Source organism: Pezoporus wallicus, unplaced genomic scaffold, assembly GCF_028554395.1.
Source record: "Pezoporus wallicus isolate ANWC-B61680 ecotype Strahan unplaced genomic scaffold, APGP_CSIRO_Pwel_v1 contig_3817, whole genome shotgun sequence".
NCBI lineage: Eukaryota > Metazoa > Chordata > Aves > Psittaciformes > Psittacidae > Pezoporus > Pezoporus wallicus.
In genome coordinates, this window is record NW_026635157.1 from 735,875 (window position 1) to 756,136 (window position 20,262).

General features: G+C 38.9%; 1 protein-coding gene across 5 annotated transcripts in view; it reads left to right on the forward strand.

The window, feature by feature from the left end:
- The window catches only part of MTHFD1L (methylenetetrahydrofolate dehydrogenase (NADP+ dependent) 1 like), a 154,396-nt gene that overhangs the window by 93,356 nt on the left and 40,778 nt on the right, over nt 1-20,262 (forward strand). For all 5 annotated transcript variants that reach the window (XM_057405784.1, XM_057405727.1, XM_057405733.1 and 2 more), the window contains 2 exons: nt 9,273-9,380; nt 11,060-11,212. In XM_057405784.1, the coding sequence (XP_057261767.1) occupies nt 9,273-9,380; nt 11,060-11,212 (261 nt within the window). The remainder of the gene's footprint in view (nt 1-9,272; nt 9,381-11,059; nt 11,213-20,262) is intronic.

The following is a 20,262-nucleotide window of genomic DNA, read 5'->3' on the forward strand; positions in this document are numbered from 1 at the left end:
ACAGCATTCTGTTCTGTGTTGCATAAGCAGCATGATCTTAAACACAAAGGGAATAAATCACATCTTTACATCAACTTAATATCCCATAACTTAAGTATTATAAGCCTCAAAAATATGTTGAAAGGATTTAAAAATTCTGTAAAAGAAGTAAATTTAGGCCAAGAAAACCAGTAAAGTTCAGGCTTCTGTTTCATTCTAGCTATGCAAAGGATAGGGACTGAAGCAGTTATAAGCAGCCGAGTGAAACAGCAATGCTATTGCTTGTACAGTATGGTAGGTCATTTGGTCACTGGGCTCAGAGAGACATGAAGGAAAGACACCTCTTCCAAATAAGCCTGTCCAGATATTAATTAAGGTTTTAATGGGATTTTTTTGATGTAGCAGTTTAGAGGACTGATATCTTCTGTTCAAAAGGGTAACTATGATTAACAGGATAACAGTCAACTTTATTTCGAGTAATAGCTAGGGGTAATAGACAATTAAGAAAGAGTAGAGGTAGTAAGATGGGATTCAGACAGATGGTTTCTCCCTGTCATTGTGCCTAGAGGCAATGTAAGTGAAAGGATGTAGTTCCATCCCTCGTTCTTAGCAGTAATTGTAACAAATACTATAGTAGCATGTGGTTTTAGTATGGATTTTTGCCCCCACTGCACACTAACCTCTTACTTTACTGTTGAATTTGTTTCTTACCAAGAATTTGTCTTCAGTGTTTTGAGGATGGATTTGGTTTAAAATCCTCCTGAACTCTATGAAATAATCTGTGGTGTTGGGTTTTGGGTTTTGGGGTTTTGTTTTTTTTGTTTTTTATTATCGTATATATTCTTGCTACATAAGGAAAATATCAAAATATCAACTGTCTTATAACTGTTGACTTCCCTTCTGGGTTCACTTTTATTGAAGTATGAGTGTTGCAGCAGAAAGCTGTTACTCAAAATAAAGCTGACTGACCCATTAAAAGTAAGTTTAGATAGCTAGCGGGAGGATAGGAGACAATGGAAACGTATACACCCCATTTCCAAATTTATCTGGCTTCAGTGCCTCTTCTTGGCAGGGGGGAAGCTCATTGATGCATGACTGTCGAGTAATCTGCCTTCTTTCACTATTCTGGTCTCCTCTTTTTTCCTGTGGTGAACTCTCCCTTGACTTACAGCAGCCCTCCTTAACCTGGGGGAGTAAACACAGGTCTGAATAAAGGCAGGCATTAAGTTTTTAAGAGGTGCATTGCCCCTTCCTGCAAGACAGCTGGTGCACAATGGACTAACAGTCCAGGAGACAGAAGGACAGGCATATGGCATGAGGCAGGATTAGCATATCTGGCCAGTCAGTGAGTTAGTATTGTCCCATTTAAAGACTGAGATGGTAACCTGACAGATAAAACCCAACAGAAAAGCTTCAAATGATATGATTTATACAGCATTGGAAAACGAAATTGAAGCATGTAAAGGTCACAAAAAGGAGAGAAGGCATTGTTCTAGTCTTCCAAGTTTGTCAGATGACATCTGTTTTTTTCCAGTGCTCTGCCTTTAGGTAACATCATGACAAATGAAAACAATTCCAGGTTGTACTGTGGAAGTTGAGTCCACACTTACGTTGGCTGAGTGTAGTGTATTGCCTGGCCAGACTGAGGAACAAAGGAGAGCTTTCTCAGCTTGGAGCCATCCAGTGAGAATGAGGTTGAGAAGCAGCACTTCTCAGGGAGGCATTCAAGCAGTTAGCAGCCTCAGCACTGGGTTTTTCTTCCCCTTCCAGGAGCATAATCATAGAATAGTTAGGGTTGGAAAAGACCTTAAGATCATCTAATTCCAACCCCCCTACCAGGGGCAAGGACACCACACACTAGACCGTGTCACCCAAGACTGTCCAACCTGGCCTCGTTACACCACTCATTACCCGTCTCCCGTTGGACATTGAGCTGTCGACTACAACTCTTTGCTTGAGGCCATCCAGCCAATTCTTTACCCATAGGGTGGTCCATCCATCAAATTGATGTCTCTTCAGTTTAGAGACAAGGATGTTGTGCAGAACAGTGTTGAACACTTTGCACAAGTCCAGGTAGATGACGTCAGCTGCTTTGCCCCTATCTCTCAGTTTTGTAACCCCATCATAGAAGGCCACCTGGCCTTCTTGCCCCGTTTCCTTCTTGTTGGGATATAGTGCTCCTGAGCTTGGATCAGGTGATCCTTGATTATCAACTAGCAGTCTTGGGCTTTCCAGTGCTTTATCCCATGGAACCTTACTGAGCAGGTTCCTGAAGAGGCCAAAGTCTGCTCTCTTGAAGTCCAGGGCAATGAGTGTGCTGCATGCCCTTCTCATTGCCCTGAGGATCTTGAACTCCACCGTCTTGTGTTCACTGCAGCCAAGGCTGCCTTGGAGCATCACATTCTCCACCAGCCCATCCCTGGTGGTGAGCACAAGGTCAAGCATGGCACCTCTCCTTGGCAGCTATAATATTTATTATATATTTATTAATAATATATTTTTTATTTATGTATACTATTATATATATTTATATAATTAGCTATAACCTCTCCAAATCTGGAGAATAAATCCACAGTTTGGTCATCGAACTGGTCACCTTTTCAATCTCACTGTGATTGAATGGGGGGTGCTGTCAGAGGTACTAGGGGTATTTTCTCTTTCCTACACTAACACCATGTCTGTTAAGCCATGAAAGTTATCCATTGTGTGTCTGCTCTCACGTCAGCCCAACAAAGGTCTTTTCTTTCGCCTAAGAGGCAAATAACTTCTTCATCTTTCTTGAGTTTAATAATGTATGGACCCAGTGGAAGGTCCTGCAGCACTATCAGAGTGAGAATAAATAAAATTATATATGCTCCTTACTGAAACTTTTCGTAATAAATGATGGAGATCATTTCTCATCTCAAAATGCAGACTGTGCAGCCCTCCTGGGTATGCTAGTTTTTAAACTATTTCCCCCCACCCTACTGCTAGTAAGCTACCTAGCAGTGAAGACACGTGAAAGAGGAATTCCACAGGGCTGAACCAGCCTCTCCTCCCACTCCCATTAAAGAGATTTTGGTGGATTCTGGACAATTCTTCCTCTGAATTGCATGTTGGAAGCTATCTTTCTTCCACTCCATCCCTATTTTTTGAGGCTGTAGGCTCTTGACAGCACTACACTTCTGTGTTTGTTTTCACTATTTTCCTGTTCTTTGCGTGAAGCAATTTTCTTGGTCACAGCTGGAGTTTCAAAGTTCGGGAAATGGAAAATACATCTCTAAGGCCACAGGCTTAGGTGTTGATTCACAAACTGTTTAACTTGACTGAATATGCTTTTTTAAAAAAGCAAAACCTTGTCCTGTGCCAACAGAGGAAGGGGAGGGCTGAAGACTTGGGAATCCTTCTGTCAGCCACAGATCTTCTGTAACCAGAATACACAGATACTTCAATAAATATGGTTTTATTTTATCCAGGGTAAAAACTAGAAGTAGGAATTTGAATGTGCAGAGTCAGCTATTGTTTTTGCACTGCACTCTGTCACCCCCCCAGCACCTTCGGACATACTTTCATCATATGTTTTCATTTGGCAACCTTCCCAAGAAGAGGAATGAGTGATGTCTGCATACTGTTTCACTTAGCCAACCAGCAATTTTTTTTTTTATTGCTTTCAGTGAATGCATAAGTTAAAATTTAAAAAAAAAAAAAAAAAGCTAGTGCCTTTGATTTTGAACTATTTTAAGAATTTCACTACAAACAAGCAGCTTATTTTAACAATAGCAATAAACTGAGGGGTTGTGACCTCATAATTAAACTATGGTGATCTCATAGTTAAAAACAGGCACTGAGACTAAAGTGAATGTATAAAGATCTTGAAGTAGTAAATGTAATAATTTTACAAGTTAATAGGTGCTTTTGTATATTTTCTGGTTAAATGCAGGTTTTATCAGCAGAATCTTACGTTTTCTCAGAGAATAAATAGTTTTAAATATTTAAATTGTATAACATCCAAAACAGATCCCTTCAGACAGTGCTGCACTGACAGGCATTCCCTTAAGGTATTCAATTTAAGCTAGCTAACACCAGTGCTTCTCATAATAGTGTGGTTTAGCTGCAACCGCTATCGACTCTGGCTTTTCAGAGGTGTTTTCTGTTGGCCTCTGTTTTGGTAAGGAAGTCAGCTGAAACTTTTAAAAGCAGAAGAAAGGGAGGAGGAAAGAAACAGGTTGTTTTAAGCAGTCTCAGGGATTGGCTATGGGGAGTTAAAAAGATTAACTCCTTTCTCCAGTAGCCAAACAGCTTAAAATCAGATATTGAGATTAGGATGCAAAAGATGGGAATCCTGAGAACAGTCTCAAGGCAGGTCGTGGGTAATCTGCATGTTTCATTTCACATGATTCTGACTTCAGGCAACAAGACTGATTTCAGGAATCCCAGCCCAAGCCGTGTGTCCCTGCACAGCTCACTGTTTCAGCTGGTACATTTCAGTGATCACTTTTGAACAGTTTGAGTAATTCTTTCTGTAGATACAGTATTTAAGCCATCTCTGTGTCTCTGATTTATACTGGCTTTGTCTTTATGGTAAACTGGATGTGATCTAATCAGGGTTACAATAGGTTTTTTTTTAACCTGGATTACATTTTAGCCACTACCAGTTTTTCTGGTATGTGCAGCTACACAAACAGCGGTGCTGCCATCTCAATTGCACTGACACATGGGTGAGTGTGAGCAGCAGAGGAAGGGAGGATTAAGAACAGTTTCTTGAAGCTGGACTGCTGTCCATGGAAACCCTCACTAAGCACTGCATGGAAAAATTATAATCTGCAGTCCTTCACATTATAGTTGAAGGAAGAGATGAAGAGTGAAGGAAATGTGAGGAAAGGGTAGCAGAAATTCAACGGTTATTAAATGAAGTTTCGGTTACAACCTTGCTTTGATAGTATTGCAAGAAAGAAGTAGCAAGAAGGCTGGTGGAAGTAGCAGTGTGGCTGGATGACAGCACTGGTGTGATTTCATCTGCATAATCAATTTAGTCTTGGGAATGACAGCCTCTTCGCTATCAGTGCTGATTCTTAGCTTAATTGTTCTCTATCAAGTAATGAGATGTATAGCTACACAGATACTGATTTGGTGAAAGCAGCTTGTGCAGTTATGGTGTAGCACTTGTTGTGCTTTAGCCAAGGAGATAATCCTGTTTGTGGTGTGGGTGCTTGGCAGCCTCAACAAGCATGTGTGTTTGTGTTTGCTTCAGAAGAAGCATATGGCTTTGGTAGCTCTGAATGGGTGAGATTTCAGAAATGCACATTGTCTCTGGCAGGGCTGGGGAGATTGGCTGTTTCTGAGAGAAACATCAAAGCTACTCGTCAGCAAATATTTACACTGTATGGCCCTGTAGCACCTTCTCATATTTGGTATAAATATACGTACAGCATTTCATGCTATCATTTCTTTGAGAAGCTAAAATTGAATTTGTAATGAATTCTCTGAAGCTGCCATAATTTCTTCAGCATTAGTATTAATACGTAGTCACACAGAAGTCAGTTTTTGTCTAAATCCATACTGCCTATTGTGTATCTTATCACCTGTTCTCCACCTAAATGTCCTTGGTTGTGTAGCATTCACAACCTTACATAAGGGAAATGAGAAGAGGAAGAGCTTTTATTGCTGAGCATAAATCTTTCATGCTTCTGATACTGCACATTTTTTAAATATCACTATCACCATAGCTTTTCAGATAGCAGAGGTGCTGTGAAACGAAGCTGCTGTTCATACCGGTGCATCGACACCATGCGAATGAGACTTTTCATCCTTCTTTCATTAGGACTGTTTTACTGATGTCTTGCAGATAGGTTCATCAACTGAGGATGCTGTGTTGTTCACAAGTGGGAATGAACAGTTGGTTTAGGAATACCCTAAGCCATTGTAGAAAATTCTCAGACAAAAAAAGTGGCAGATGTGAAAGTACTTCTTTTTTCTGAGTCTCTAAGATACATGGTTTCTGCTGGCAAATATTTGATGAAGGTGTTTAAGGTACAAGTAGGTGGTGCACATGATTTTTTTAGAAGAGTCTGGTATCAGCTGGAGAAAAAAATCCACTTAAAATCCCTTAATGATTTAGTTACTTGTGCAATATGCCTCTATTTTTCAACCCCTTCAAATTCAGTTAAGCACTTTTCGATATGAATTAGCACTGTGAAGCATTACTACATATGGTGACTGCCTGTGCCCATTAGTTGGACTTTTTTCATAGTGAAGTGCTGAATAATCAACAGTTTTGTTGAAAACCTAAAGCTAAACTTGCCTTTAAAGACTAAATAAAAAAAAGTAAGAATTGTTCCTACAAGCGTCTTGTAAACATCCAGGCTTCTGGAATGTCATATATGTAAAAAGCCTCTTGAATTACTAGGGCTTCTTTTCTGATAAATACCAGTAAGTTATTTTCAAGCAAAATGAATTTTTATTTCTCATGTAAAGTACGAGGTGGCTTTTCTTTCAGAAATACTTCTTTAAGTTAAATTAAAATGAAGTTTTCCAGCAGTATTACTAGATAACTGAAATACAGGAAACTTTTTAGCTCGAAATGCTGTTACACTGTGATTCTAAATAGATAATCCCTTAAAAATCCCACTAAATACTAGGAAACAGGTGGATCATTAGCATGGTGTAGTGCTCAAACTCCTACTTGAGCCTGATCCTCAAAACTTCAGGAAGGAAGGGTGTCTGAGAGTGCTCACATGCATGGACTGTCTTAATATGTATAGAGCATCTGTGCCTCCCTGCTGATTTCTCTCCTAATTAGGCTTAGCGAGGACTCATCTGCCTGTGTTGGGAGATTAAATAGGCTCAAACTCTCCTCTAACACCGTGCACATAGCCTCACCTGTTTGTAAGAGGCTGCCTTGCAAAAATTTGTGATGATCTCAGAAAACCACTTTTGTTTGCCATGCACACTCCCATAACTGCTGGTGATTCGTTGGAGTTTACATTTGCAAACTGTGAGGTGTGGGTACTGGTCTGAAAAGTATCTGAAATGCTAGTTAAAAAAAAATATCCGTAGAGAGACAGTTTGACTGTCCAGCTTGACTCAGTCTTGAAAGGTATTGCACAAAGCCCAGGAGGAGCAGAATGCCACCACTGTCATTAAAGCAGTCTCCTCTGATGTTAGCCAGAGCTCTGCTGGGTTTCATTTGGAAACTGCGGCTATGGTCACTGTGAGAGAGCTGAGGGTGTAGTTATTATGCTGCTGTCAAATTAGTTTGAAATATTTTGACACAAATGCAAGTTGAATCTAAATGAAAATCTCCATCTCAATGAATTTACTGAGGTTTAAACAGAAAGCTGTTAGTTTTGATGTTAGCCTACTGACAACAGAGAGCAGTATTCAGTTTGCCCTTGCTCTTGCTGTTAGTCCTGGACATCAAGCAAACAGCACTCAAAAAGCAAGTTAACAGACGTTTTGCATATCTTCTGTGGTGTTTAAAACTGCCATGGTTATGAACATATTTAATAACCTGAGAGAAGTTTTATCTCGTGACAGCTATCCGTACCCATTCAACTTAATGCTGCCAGGAATTATATCCAGGATATTTGCAATGCATTATCTCCAATCCTCATTAGATTTTTTTTGCACTGCTTGGATTCCTTTAAAAAGCCTGAAGTCAGGAATGTGACATCATTCCACCCAATTGAGGTGCAATACACATATAGTCAGTATGTTCACAAAGCGTCTTGTGGAACATCTTTAAACCTTACTTCGAAGTTTCCTGTCTGAGGGGGGATTTTATTTGAGCCTTAGTAGCTTTCAACTGTCTTATATTGAAGTTACTTGAAAGTCTGGCAAGCTTCTTTTCTTGTGATGTCTCTGTTACTGGATTTCCTTATTAATGTAAAGGCAGACTACTTTAAACTTTAATTTTTCTAAAATTCAGTCATAAATACAAAAAAAGGTCAATCTGACACAAGCCCTTCAACTGATGCACAGAAAACTCATTACTTCTAGACAGGCATTGCAAAAATGTGATTAACCGTGGGACTTCCTATAAATACACCAGATAGAGTTTGTTATTCACAAACCAGTTCCTAGCTTTTGTTGGAATAAAATGAAATGCTTCTATTTTGAGTTCTTGTGCATCTTGTGTTGCTTTAGATTATCAAGTCTTCTTCCCCAAGTGGTATCTCTTTAGATTTTGTTCAACTCTTTTTCTACATGTATTGTTAATTAAATATGCTAGAGTACCAATTGGGGTAGGATGTGCCTTAGAGTACTGCATGCATCTCTGGCCAACTGTGGTCAGCACTGAAGTAGCTGGACTGATGGAATGATCCTTCCTTCATCTTCCTGTTGCTATTGAAAGAAGTCAAAGAGGATTGCTTGTTTAAAATAGTCTATATGGGTGACAGTTGCTCTCTCCAAGGTCATTCAAAACCAAAAGAGAGAAAGAGGAAAGCATTGTTTATGCTAAATAAACAGAAGTGAAGGCACAAAAAAATAAATGCCTGGTCTGACCACAAAAATGCCCTGTCTGCTGCAAATCTGTGGAAAGTTTCTAATGGCTTGAATGTGGGAGTCTACATCTGCCTTCAAATAGAAGCCATAAAGGCAGAACACGTGTTCAGTTTGAGCCGAGTAACATGATGTGGATGTGGATACCCATAGAGGCAGGAGTTGAATTTAAGTGTCTTGTCTTAAGTGTACCTAGAATGCTTTACTTTTTATTTTTTTTAAGTGTCCAAAGTGTTTTACAATATCAGTGCTACAATTCAAAATACATATTTTAGGAAGGATAGGAGGTGAGAATCAAAAAAAAAAAGAAACTATGATCAAAGGGGCAGTGAGGAGAAGCAAGAAATTCTGCTACAGTTTCTTGCTTCTCAGAAGAACCTTCCCTGGCTGCCTACTACGTTGCCTTGTCCACTCACTGTATAGATTATCTTTATTGTGAAATGAAATTTATTTGTCTAGTGATCCCTGTTAATCCAGTGGAGCTTGCTTCCTTGTGTCTGCAGTGTTTGCTGACTCTTGATCTTTAAAACTACATGGCAGTAATTTTCTTCCTCACTTAGGCCAGAATGTAAGCTGATGTTGTCAACTCTGTAATGCACGAATTGTGCAGGTCCTAAATGATGGTCATAATTCCTGTACCTGTCACTGAATATCATACTGATCACCAGTGCCCTTTACTTGCTTTTATGCTTTAGCAAGTCTGTTTAACAAAGATCAATTTAAATGAGAGATTCAGATTTCTCACTTAGCAAATCAGATCCTAGTTTCTCTTGGTTTATGTTCATCCTTGTATTGTGCCCTTGTCTTTGCAGCTTCCTATTGTTGAAAAAATAAGGATCATTGCTCAGAAGGTGTATGGAGCTCAGGATATAGAGTTGGCTCCTGCTGCACAGTCACAAATTGATCGTTACACCCGGCAGGTAAGAACATGAGTGAATTACGCAGTCAGGTATCTGCTGGATGAGAGTCTTAAGAAACATCAGGGTGTAGAAGGTTCTCCGATTGGGGTGTTTAGTCAAGCTTTGCTAACAGGCGTGAGCTTACCCATGGTACTGAACTGTGGAGGTCAGTGGGGATTGGTTTAGATTAGATTAGATAGAATAAAATGGTTTTAAACTTGAAAGCTATCTCATCCTCTGCAAGAGATATATGGTGTTTGGAATCATTCAGAGGTTATTGGTGACACTCTATACTTTCTATGCAGAGGGGTAATTTTGGATTACTGCCTTAAATGTGACAACTGCACATCTGTAAAAATAGCAGTTAGTGAATTTGCCTAGTTTGGGCATGAGTGTTCATTTGTACCAGCAAAAAATGAGTTTGCAAACATAAAAATATCTGCACACAGCTATGTGTGTTGATAACAAAGCTCCCAATATGTGTAAAATGTTTGGGTTTTCTTCCGTTCCTACTATTTTCAATGGGTTATAGATGCTAAAAGGTGAAATAGATCACCATTCCTAAAGCATGTGGGAATGGGCTTTGTTACAGTTTGAAAACAGTTTTGAAACCATGATGAGAGGTGAATGTATTTTCTGTAATGGAACAGCTTCTGCATGTAAACATGGCTGGAGCCTTCCTTTCAGAAAATAGAAACTATGGATGGTGTGTCATGGAAAAATTCCTGAGTATACTTCAGTAGCCTAGTCAAACAGACAGAAATATAGCTGGCTTCTCTTACACAAGCCTCCTGAGAATTAATTTGATTTTCTAGATGGATAAGAAGCTTACCTAGTGTACTTGAAGCAAAATAATCTTTCTTTATTTTTTCCTTCTGTGATTCTCTAATCCATTTTTTAGTCTAAACATTAGTAATTTTAGGAAAGAATTTCACACTGTCATTAAGGAGTTGTTGTCAGCAGTGGGCTGCAGAGGCAATTCCATGTAGTGCTGCCTCTCCTCCTGGCCTTGTGAATTGCATCCCTGTATGTCAGGGAATTGAATAGAAGAGCAGAATATGCTTGAGTCAAGGTTAATCAAAAACCTGGGGGACAAATAGTGTTGGGGGAGCTGCTGAGGGTCTTTTCCTGATTTTCTACCACTTTTTGAGTCATTAGTGGAGAGAGTGCCCTCACCTCACACAGTTTTTGTCTCGTTTAAAAACAAATCAAAGTATTATTAGCCTTTTGTATTTACTTCCAAGAAGACATTAGTACCCTTAGAGAGCTTTGGACTATGAATCCTATTCTCAGATCCAAATAGGTCATTAAAATCCAGAAGGAAGTGCCGTACTGGGTTTTATTGAGTTGGTGTACATTTCTTGTTCAGTCGGGTGCCCGTTGTGCGCCCTTTCTGACAATAGCACACTAGCCATTGTATAGGCAAATTTGCACCTAATTGTAGATTGAGAACCCACTCTAGAAGCTGGATATCAGTACAGCCAAGTCTCTGGAGATAGAGGCCTGAGCTGAGAGGGAATAGCATGCAAAATAGTGTTCTATTGTTTTATGAAATATTAGCGGTTAAGAAACTGAGGTTAACTATTGCTATATGGATTTTTGGGTTACTGGAAAATACTGATAACAAAGTGAAAACAAATTATGTCTTTACTGTAATCTTAAAAACATTTTTTAATTATTCTCTTTCCCTTTTCTGTTAGGGATTTGGAAATCTTCCCATTTGTATGGCAAAAACTCACCTATCCCTCTCCCATCAGCCTGAAAGGAAGGGCGTTCCCACTGGTTTCATTTTGCCAATTAGTGATGTGCGAGCCAGTATTGGAGCTGGATTCATCTACCCTTTAGTAGGAACGGTGAGTGCAGTGTATTCAGCTCAATCACTCCCCTTCCTTTGACCCAGCTTGACAGGGAAGTGCATTTCCTGTTTGTCTCTAAAAATAACTTGTAGAATCAGGTGAGTTCTTGGGGTTTTGTAAAGATTTTATCCCCACATTTTTTGTAGCTCTACATTGATAGGAAAAGAGAATTAGGAAAATGTAATATTGTATAAGATCTTTGATTACAGGGTCTGAGACAAAGGCTCTTTCCATTGGTTCTGTTTCTGATGTTTTTCAGTTAGTCTAGAAGAGTTAGCCACCCTAATGCTGCAGAAAAAATTAATTTACATGTCTGTTGCCTTTCCTTATTCAAGTTGCAGCCTGTAAATAACTGTAGTGATATGATCATATTCTAAATGTCAGATTTTTCATCTGTCATTACAAAGCATTGTAACGTATTTAGATGAAAGGAATTTTGTTAGGAAGAAGTGTATAATTAAAATGATTGCTGATGAACCTGATCTATTCCCAGTCCTTGTGAACATGGTTCTGTAAAAAGTAAGTGATGATGGAAAAGGATAGATTTCTAACTGCAGAAGTAGTAGCACATTCTTTCTCCTTTTTTAGAGATTTAAACAATGAGGTGGTAAATAGAGGTAATTGTCATGTTTTCTTCCTACCTGTTCATAAAAGTACAGAGATAGATTAGGAAGCTACTGATAGTTTCTTCCCTGACATGCCTTATCAAAGTTGCTGGGAAGCTAGTTAGCTCATGCCTTTTGCCAGTCATGCACATCTTATTCCAAACAGTAGTTGAACTGCATCTGACTTCTCATAGCATGAAGTATTACTTATATGTAGCTGAATCATTGGATGATGCTAGAGAAGGGATGCAAAAGCCATTGCATTTCCGGAAAGAGTACTCTCCCAGTGTTATCTTATCTTTCCAGAGCACGGCCTGATTTCCTTGCATAGCAGTACACTTCGGAAAGGTTGAAAGTTTCTAATCTTTTGTTTTGAATTCCCTCTGAAACAATCAACTGTTTGAAACAAGGAAGGAAGTACTTTCTGACCCGGAGAGTTCCTGGAGCTCAGGAAACTGTGTCACTCTTAACTCACTGGACTTGAGGATATGCTTTTCTGCGTGGCCACATTATGCGCCAGAAGTGAAGCACAGCTGTGTGTTTAAATTGCGTAAGACCAAATTCCAATTGCTGGTGACAGAATAAAATTTGTCAGAAGTTCTAGTATCTCCTTCATGGCCTGGATTCAAGTTTGTACTGTAAGTTGTGTGTCATAAGGTTGTGAGGAATGAACGTGAAGGATGGGCAGCAACTAATTCCAGTCCATGAGGGAGATATTCTGTAAGATGTCAGAGCGAAATGTTCTTGGGTTGAGCCTTCTGAATGAGTCACACATTGCACGCTTCAATACAAACTAGCTGCAGTTCAGTCTCATAAATCCATAGGAACTGTCCATAGGAGCAGTATAAACCAAACAAGTTCAAGCATTACCTCTCATTTTCAGTTTCTGCCTAGAACAGAAAAAAATCTCACTGTTCTTATGGAGGACATTTTCTCTATGGGATTTCTTACTGAGGGATATTGTAAAAAATACACCCAAGTTATACACTGACTTTGAAGAGAGGTAGTATAGCCATGGAATTTTTCCCATATCAGGAAGTGTAGGCAGTATACTCTTAGTGTTGTGTATTCCAGGAGAGTTTGTAGGGCAAGGTACTATATAAACAGAAGATTGCCAAGAACTAAAAATCTAAATAGACATCGATCATTGGTTGTTTGGAAAATATTGCTAATGTTCAGGAATGTAAGATAGAACACTCCTTGGAACTTTCACAATTGCCACAAATCAAAATGAATGAATGAATATGAATGTGTTCCTAATATCCTTACCATACAATTCTTTCTCTGTAATAAAATTTATGGCAAGACATCCAGCTAGCTGCCTTTCAGAATTGTCAGTTGTGACCATTGGGAAACAAGCAAGAGCTGTACCACTGCTTTTGAGATCCCTTTTCTATTTTGCCACCTTCAGGTTTTTTTGTGTGTGTTGCTGTTAGCAATTAAATCTTAGGACTTTTTAAGTTGTGCAAGAATATTTTTGTTGTCAGGTTCCAAAACTGAAAGTCTTCCTTTGACAGTTCTCTTAGTAATAAAGCTATCTGAAAATGCCTAATTTGTCAAAGCAAATATAAAAGGGCATGTCCTGAAGGTTTACAGTGGCTGGAGATCAGATGCTGCAAGGAAAAGAATTACAGAAATCCTGGTGACAGTGTATGATGAAAGCATCCAGTCATGACAGTGGATTAGATTTCTTTATATAGGACGAAAAGAAGGAGCAGTATGTATTTTTTCTTTTTGTTACTCGCTGGCTAATTGTATTCGTGGAAAAGGACTCTTCGTATCTAAGCTGTTTAGAGCCTTCTTACAGCTACGACCCCTCTGACGGCAGAAAAATGCTATTGGACAACATCTTTGTTAAAGTTGTAATGATATTTCTGATGTTAGTTAAATACCAAACTCCATTCTCAGAGCAAATTTTTTATTGGACAAGTTCCTCACACTCTAACCTGGCAGAACTTATCAGTGTTAAAGCAGGTTGTTAGAATTCTACTCCAGTTTAATTGGGAAGAGCAATGCAAATGGAAGAGATAAGTACTGATGAAAGATAATAAAACATCTGCAGTAATTAGCATTTGTAGTTTAACCTTGTTATTAAGACATGTAAATTAATTACATTTGTATTTACCCCAGCACTCATAGGAGATCCTTTCTTTTTTTCTTTTTCTTTTTTTTTTTTTAAACTAAGTATTTAATATGTTGTCTTCATATTCTCTAAGCAATATTTGTTTTGTGTTATGGTTGGCTCTGCTTCCCTTAGAGCATGGAAGTCTTCCCAGGAAAAATGAGCTGAACCTTATCAGAGGAGATCAGCAGTGAAACAAGAGGTGCATTTAATTAACACTGGCAGAGCTTTTATGCAAGTTCTCTGTGACCATGACCCAGAGGGCTACATCACTCTCACAGGTGGACTGTTGACATCATTGCTTGGCTCAATAGAGTGATGGCAGGAAGACTGCTGGGGTATATGTAGGAAACCAGTGAGGTCATTCACTAGCAATGCTTGGGTGGAGAATTATTAGATTTTTGTAGTATGTGTAGTATGTCCACCCCCACCCAAAAAGCCAATGCAGTTTGGTGCTTTCTCACATTCAGCCACTTTTCCATTGTTCTCTTTCATGTGGTGTGCAAGAATGCAGGCTGGTCATAGAAGTAAAGCCTGTTGTCTTTTGTCTTTGTGAAGTGACAGTACCAAATCACTGGTGCAGGTAATACAGCTGTGTTTGAATCACAGTGAGATTTTTAAATACGTACTACCATTTTCCAGCCATGCACTTTTGTTTCAGTGGGTTAAATATACAGACAAGGTCCCTTTGAAAATATGTGGAAGCCTTTGGAACCACATCATCTCCCAAATTCTCACAGCAAACATCCTTCAGATATCAACATATCTGAGAAAGGGTTGGTCTGTTACAGAAATATTATTTTTTTTCCTGATAGAAAAAGCAGTTCAAGTCTCTGGAAGTAGTTCTGAAACTATATCCTCTGGGAAGGAACTCTTGGGGTGATCCAGTGTGGTTTGAAATCAGTTTATGGGAGTAATAAAGCCCTAATTCACTTGTGGGTGAGAGCCAGGACTGTCCTGGTAAAATATTACCTGAATATTGTAAGGGGGAAAAGACCTTGAAAGTAAATATTTTTATGAATATTTTAAGAAGGAAAATATTGTTCCCTGTTGCATTAATTTCTTCCTTCATAGTGGTTAAGAGCTTAACAAGTTTTAAGGATATCTGTTGAACACAAGCTGGAGTCCAGGCCCAGATGAAGTGAAATTGCCATTTCCCAGTGATGCATGAGGCCCATTGTCGTTTTGTCACTTCCCTCAGGCTCTCTTATGGGATAGCTGAATAATTATTGGTCGATTGCCCAACTCTTCCTAACAGCATATGTAACGTAATTTTTCAAAAACTTAAATGTTGGTGACATTTACATTTGCCTCATAAAACATTTAGCTTACAATGCAGTTTTATATTGTTTACAAAGGAGTAGTGCTCTGCTAGGTATTCCAACCTCTTTCAGTCAAAAAAATTGCCCTGATGATGCGGCACTTGCCACTTGCCTTTGGTGTTCTCTAATTGCTGTGTTGCAGCAGTACTCAGAAGTTCCCAAACAGCTGGTTGTAAAAATACTGGGTGCTCATAGACTCCGCAGGCAGGTTTTGAGATAACTGCAGTAAGTGTGGGAAAAATTGCAGAAGAGGAAATTGATGAAGTTAAACTCACGTGGGAAATGTAGGCTAGCAATTGTGCAGTTCTTAATTGAAAAATGCTAACAGGAAAAGAAAAGCCTGTGCTCTCCTCTGTTAGATGATGTGCCTTTGCATTTATTACAGTAGGTGTAACTCCTCTCAGGAAGGAGGGAAACATATTTTCTGAATTACACAGGGCACATAGTTCCTGTACAGTGGCATAGAGTGCACATGCAGAGATGCTGAATGATGTTACACTTGGTGGAAGACTGGGTAGGCTTGACAGGGCAGAGGGTGAGTAGTAAGATCAATGGCTGGAAGTGAAGGTGAGGACAGTCAGCTTTAGTTCTTTGTGTTTAAAAGCTAGATGCTAAGAGATGATTTGTGTAGCAACAGCAAATCCACCTGTGTTCCTTCGTGGATTCATGATGCAGTTGTGGCAGTATTGGGTTGGCCAGAAAAGGTCTCTGTAGGTGAAGCAAAAATAGACCCAGGTGAATGATTGAGCTGAAGGGATGATGATAAAGTTGTAGATTTTAAGGAGAAAGGGGTATGTGGCAGCCTTTGGAAATGTCCCAGGTATGTGGACTAAGAGGCATTTAAGATTCAAGGATTACTGTGGCCATTTGTGATGAGGAGATGGGAACAGAAGAATTGGAAAGACAGGATTGACTGGAAAGGAAAAGAAATTAAATTGAGTTATACCAGTGGGAGGAGATACTTGTGAAATTATTTGAAGGCACATCCAAGATCTACATGGAGAACTGGAAAGGGGCACTGAAGTAAAAGCGACAAGGGTAAAAGAGATTTGAAGATGTTCCAAATGCATTAGTTGAAACAATGACATGATCTAAGATCTGGCCAGGAAGAACTCATGGGAGTAATTGGCAGATATAGTTACAGGAGAACAGAACATGCCTTGCTGATGACTAAGGATTTTTTTAAATCAAAGAGAAAAAAAGCGTTTTGCTGACTTAAAAAATGTATTATCATTTCTGTAACTTTTGAAAGTACATAAAGAATGATGAATGCTATAATTCTATTATTCTAATTTAAATGATTGTTCAGAAATTTTTATATGCTCTGAGCATTTGCTGTTTACTTCAATTATATTAAACTGATGTGGATAAGCCAGTGCTTGTTGGAAATTAAGTAAATATACTTTGCTTCAGAATATTGCACCTCCCTGCCATAGTCAATAAGCTGTGACACAGACATATAGTAAGATATCCTCTTACACTCTCAAAAAAAACCCAAACCGCCTCTCTTCCTCCTCTTGACAGATAATGGAGGCAAAGCATATAGTTTCTGTGTTGTTCATAATGTCTCTCCTGACTGCTAGTTGTCTGCAAATAAGCATTTAACCTACATTACGATATAGTACAATGTATTGCCTTTTCTGAATGAAAGACCAGGTCCAATTGCTGGTCATATCAGCAGAATTAATTTGGAACTTATTACAGCTTCCTTCAGCCTAGCCTTACATTCCTCAAGAGCCAGCACTTGCAGTCAGCAGAGCTAAAGGAATGGTTTTGCTTTGTTTTCTGTTGAGAAGAAAAAAGAAGTGTAGGCATGTGTGTTATTTCAGCAAACTGAATAGTTGGAGGAGGACTAGTTTCTTTGGGACAGGATGAAACCATTAGACAGCATATCACGGAAGAAAATAGACTCTGTGGTTTGGTAAGCTATTTAATGTTTAGATTAGATGAGATTTTTCTCAATACAACCTCCATTATAAGCAATTTCAGTATGACTGTTGTAAATTATTTCTTTGTGTTTGGAGTGTCCATATTATTTTCCCATCTTACCATATTTTAAGCCTTGTCAGAGAACAATTCTTTTGTGCAAATGTTTAAATTTGCCTCTAACCACTTGAAAATTAACTTTTTAATTACAAAAAAGAACCTGGTTTATTTCTTTTATCTGACAGGTTTACTTGGTCATCTTTTCCAAAGATATTTGTATTAAATGCATCTATAGAAACGTAACATTATGTTCAAGCTCTTAGACTTAAATAATAAATGTGTTGGTGTTAATTCAAAATAGTTTATCTGAATAGGTTCCTTAAAACAGATGTTTATTTACAAGTACAAAAAGTGACTTTCATGTTTCGTTTTAGTCAGTAAGTGATACCCTGAAAATGCATTTTGGCAGCCTTCCATTCTTTGAGAAAATATTACCTTACCTCCTTTGCTTTGCATGCAAAGAAGCACAGGACATCATCAGCCATCATGCTATCATCGAAGGTATGGTAGGTTGAGGCTGCTGCAGAGGAATTTTTGAAACTGGTATGCCTAGATCACGAGTGCTTTAGCACATGTTTTCAGTTAAGATTTAGCTGACTTGACACATCAGTTTAGGTGGTATAGATTCATTGATCAAGAGTAGTGCCTGGCTAGTGTGGACAATTTTAAGTGATGCTGAACAAAGATAACTCGTTATGCTCTGGAACAGTTTCCTTCAGTATGGTTGTTAATGTTTTGCCCTTTTCAGACCTGTGAATTTGTGTGTAATGACCTCAGTGCAGCTGTCTTAGGCTGCAAATGCTATTAGTGTAGGCAAATAAAATGAGAATCACCTGTAGCATGCATGCAGCCAAAGGGGCACCTCTATGAAACCATAGTTTCCTCAAGAACTTCAGAGAGTCTGGGAGTCATTAAGATCCTTGCTGTCTGTTCCAGTAAGACCTAACCATGAGCATGGTTATGTTTTCTATCTGTTTCATTCCCTTACCTCTAATATGCAGTACGTGATCCCAGGCAAGAATGGATATAACTGCATCAGTTAAGAAAGGAAAAAATCATGAGATTGATATTCCATATGGAGGTAAGAACTCTTTGAATTATGTACATTAACCTATTTGCATGGGGCTTGCAATTAACGAAGATACATCAGCTGAAAGTAGGAAGTGTAATTTGAACAGAAGCCAGCAGCAATTTTGGACCATTGCCCTTAGTTTTTACATGTGACTTCAGACATGAAATATGGACGTTACAGTGGAAATGTAGGTTTGAGCAGTTTGTGAAAGCCTTGCTGGGTGTTCTCCAAGGCAAAGAGGGGGACTGGTGACTGAATCATGCAGCTCATGGCAGCTACTCCGTGGCGCAGCAGTGCTGCCTGCCCACCCTGATCCTCACCCATAGCTCTGACTGCTGTGTACTTGTGCCGGTTCAGAGCAAATAAATGGGTTTGATTAAGAGCTCATTCAATTAATCAGCTTCATATGGACTTTGATCAAATGTGAAGAGGTCTACAATAGATCTGTGGAACATCTTGAAACTGCAGCATTAAGGGATAATGCTATCTATACAGAAGATATACAGACTTGAGCATTAGAGAGGGCAGACAGATATTTACTTTCCTCGTTCATGATACTTTGGATGACTTGCTTCATGGAGAGGCTGGTGCTGCCAGGCCCAGGGGTCACTGAGTCTGGTGGTTTTGGGACAGGCTGGGTATCGCTGCTACCTGTGTCGGTTCAGGTTGGATCTTGGTAGCAGTAGACATGCTCTGTCACTTGCAGCTTTCTGCTGTTCCTTCATATAGGGATGAAATGAAGTTGTGTTTCATGCTGGTTTTGTTTGTTCAGCCTGATAAACTTCTTTAGTTTCTTCAGCTTCTGAAAAAGTACCTTGTGGCTCAAGATCGGAAATTCAGAGATTCAGCCATTCTACTAAGGAAACAATAGTTACCTTTTTTAAACTCCTGTCTATATGTAGTTTTCTGAGAGGCTGTGTCATGCTCACTGAAAGAAAAAAAAGTCCCTTCAACATTCTTCCACATCTATTTTTCAAATGATGATTTGCAGATTTAAAAAGTATTGATTCCTTGGTAGGCAGCAAAAAACATTTGGGTCAAATAACTGATATTTTTCCAGACTGTCCAGTAAGACAAACTATCTAGCAGATGTAGATAACTGTGTATTTGAGTTTGGCAACTGTTATTGCACCTCTAAAAGAGATTTAAGGCTAATAGCAGGAACCTAGCTGGAGGCTGCAAGTCTGTGACTGAACAGTTTTATTGAGTTCCAGATAAATAAGGTGAAAGGTGTTTTGAGCTTAATAATGTTCCCAGCAAATTGCTTTCTTTCATTAATTTGTGAAATATAGGATGAACAGTGTGCTAATTGACATGAAAGAAGAATGAATATTTGTGCCTACTGGTCAAGGGATTATCCTTATTAAAACAGGAAATAGACTTTGATTTCCTGTTTTCAAGTATTTTCTCCATAACCTTTGCATGAAAAATTGAGGTTAAAAATAGGTTACACTTTTACATAGTAAAATATACATCTAATATTAGTTAACAAATAGCTTATATATGGAAGGAAGGGACTTTTTCAGACTGTTTTACATTGAAACACATGCATCCTGCAAATACTTCACCAAATAGCAATTACTGAGAAATTGGAAACTGAGCTCCTCTAATTTATTACATTGTGACATGGGCTTTATAGAAATTCCAGTACTCAACATCTGCATATCACTTTGTATTAGTAGTTTGCTAGACAAGCAAATTTTTGATGCTGTTTTTAGAATAGAATTATAGAAACATAGAATGGTTAGGGTTGGAAAGGACCTTTAGATCATCTAGTTCCAACCCGCCTGCCATGGGCAGGGACACCTCACACTAAACCATCTCACCCAAGGCTTCGTCCAACCTGGTCTTGAACGCTGCCAGGGATGGAGCATTCACAGCCTCCGTGGGCAACCCATTCCAGTGCCTCACCACCCTAACAGGAAAGAATTTCCTCCTTA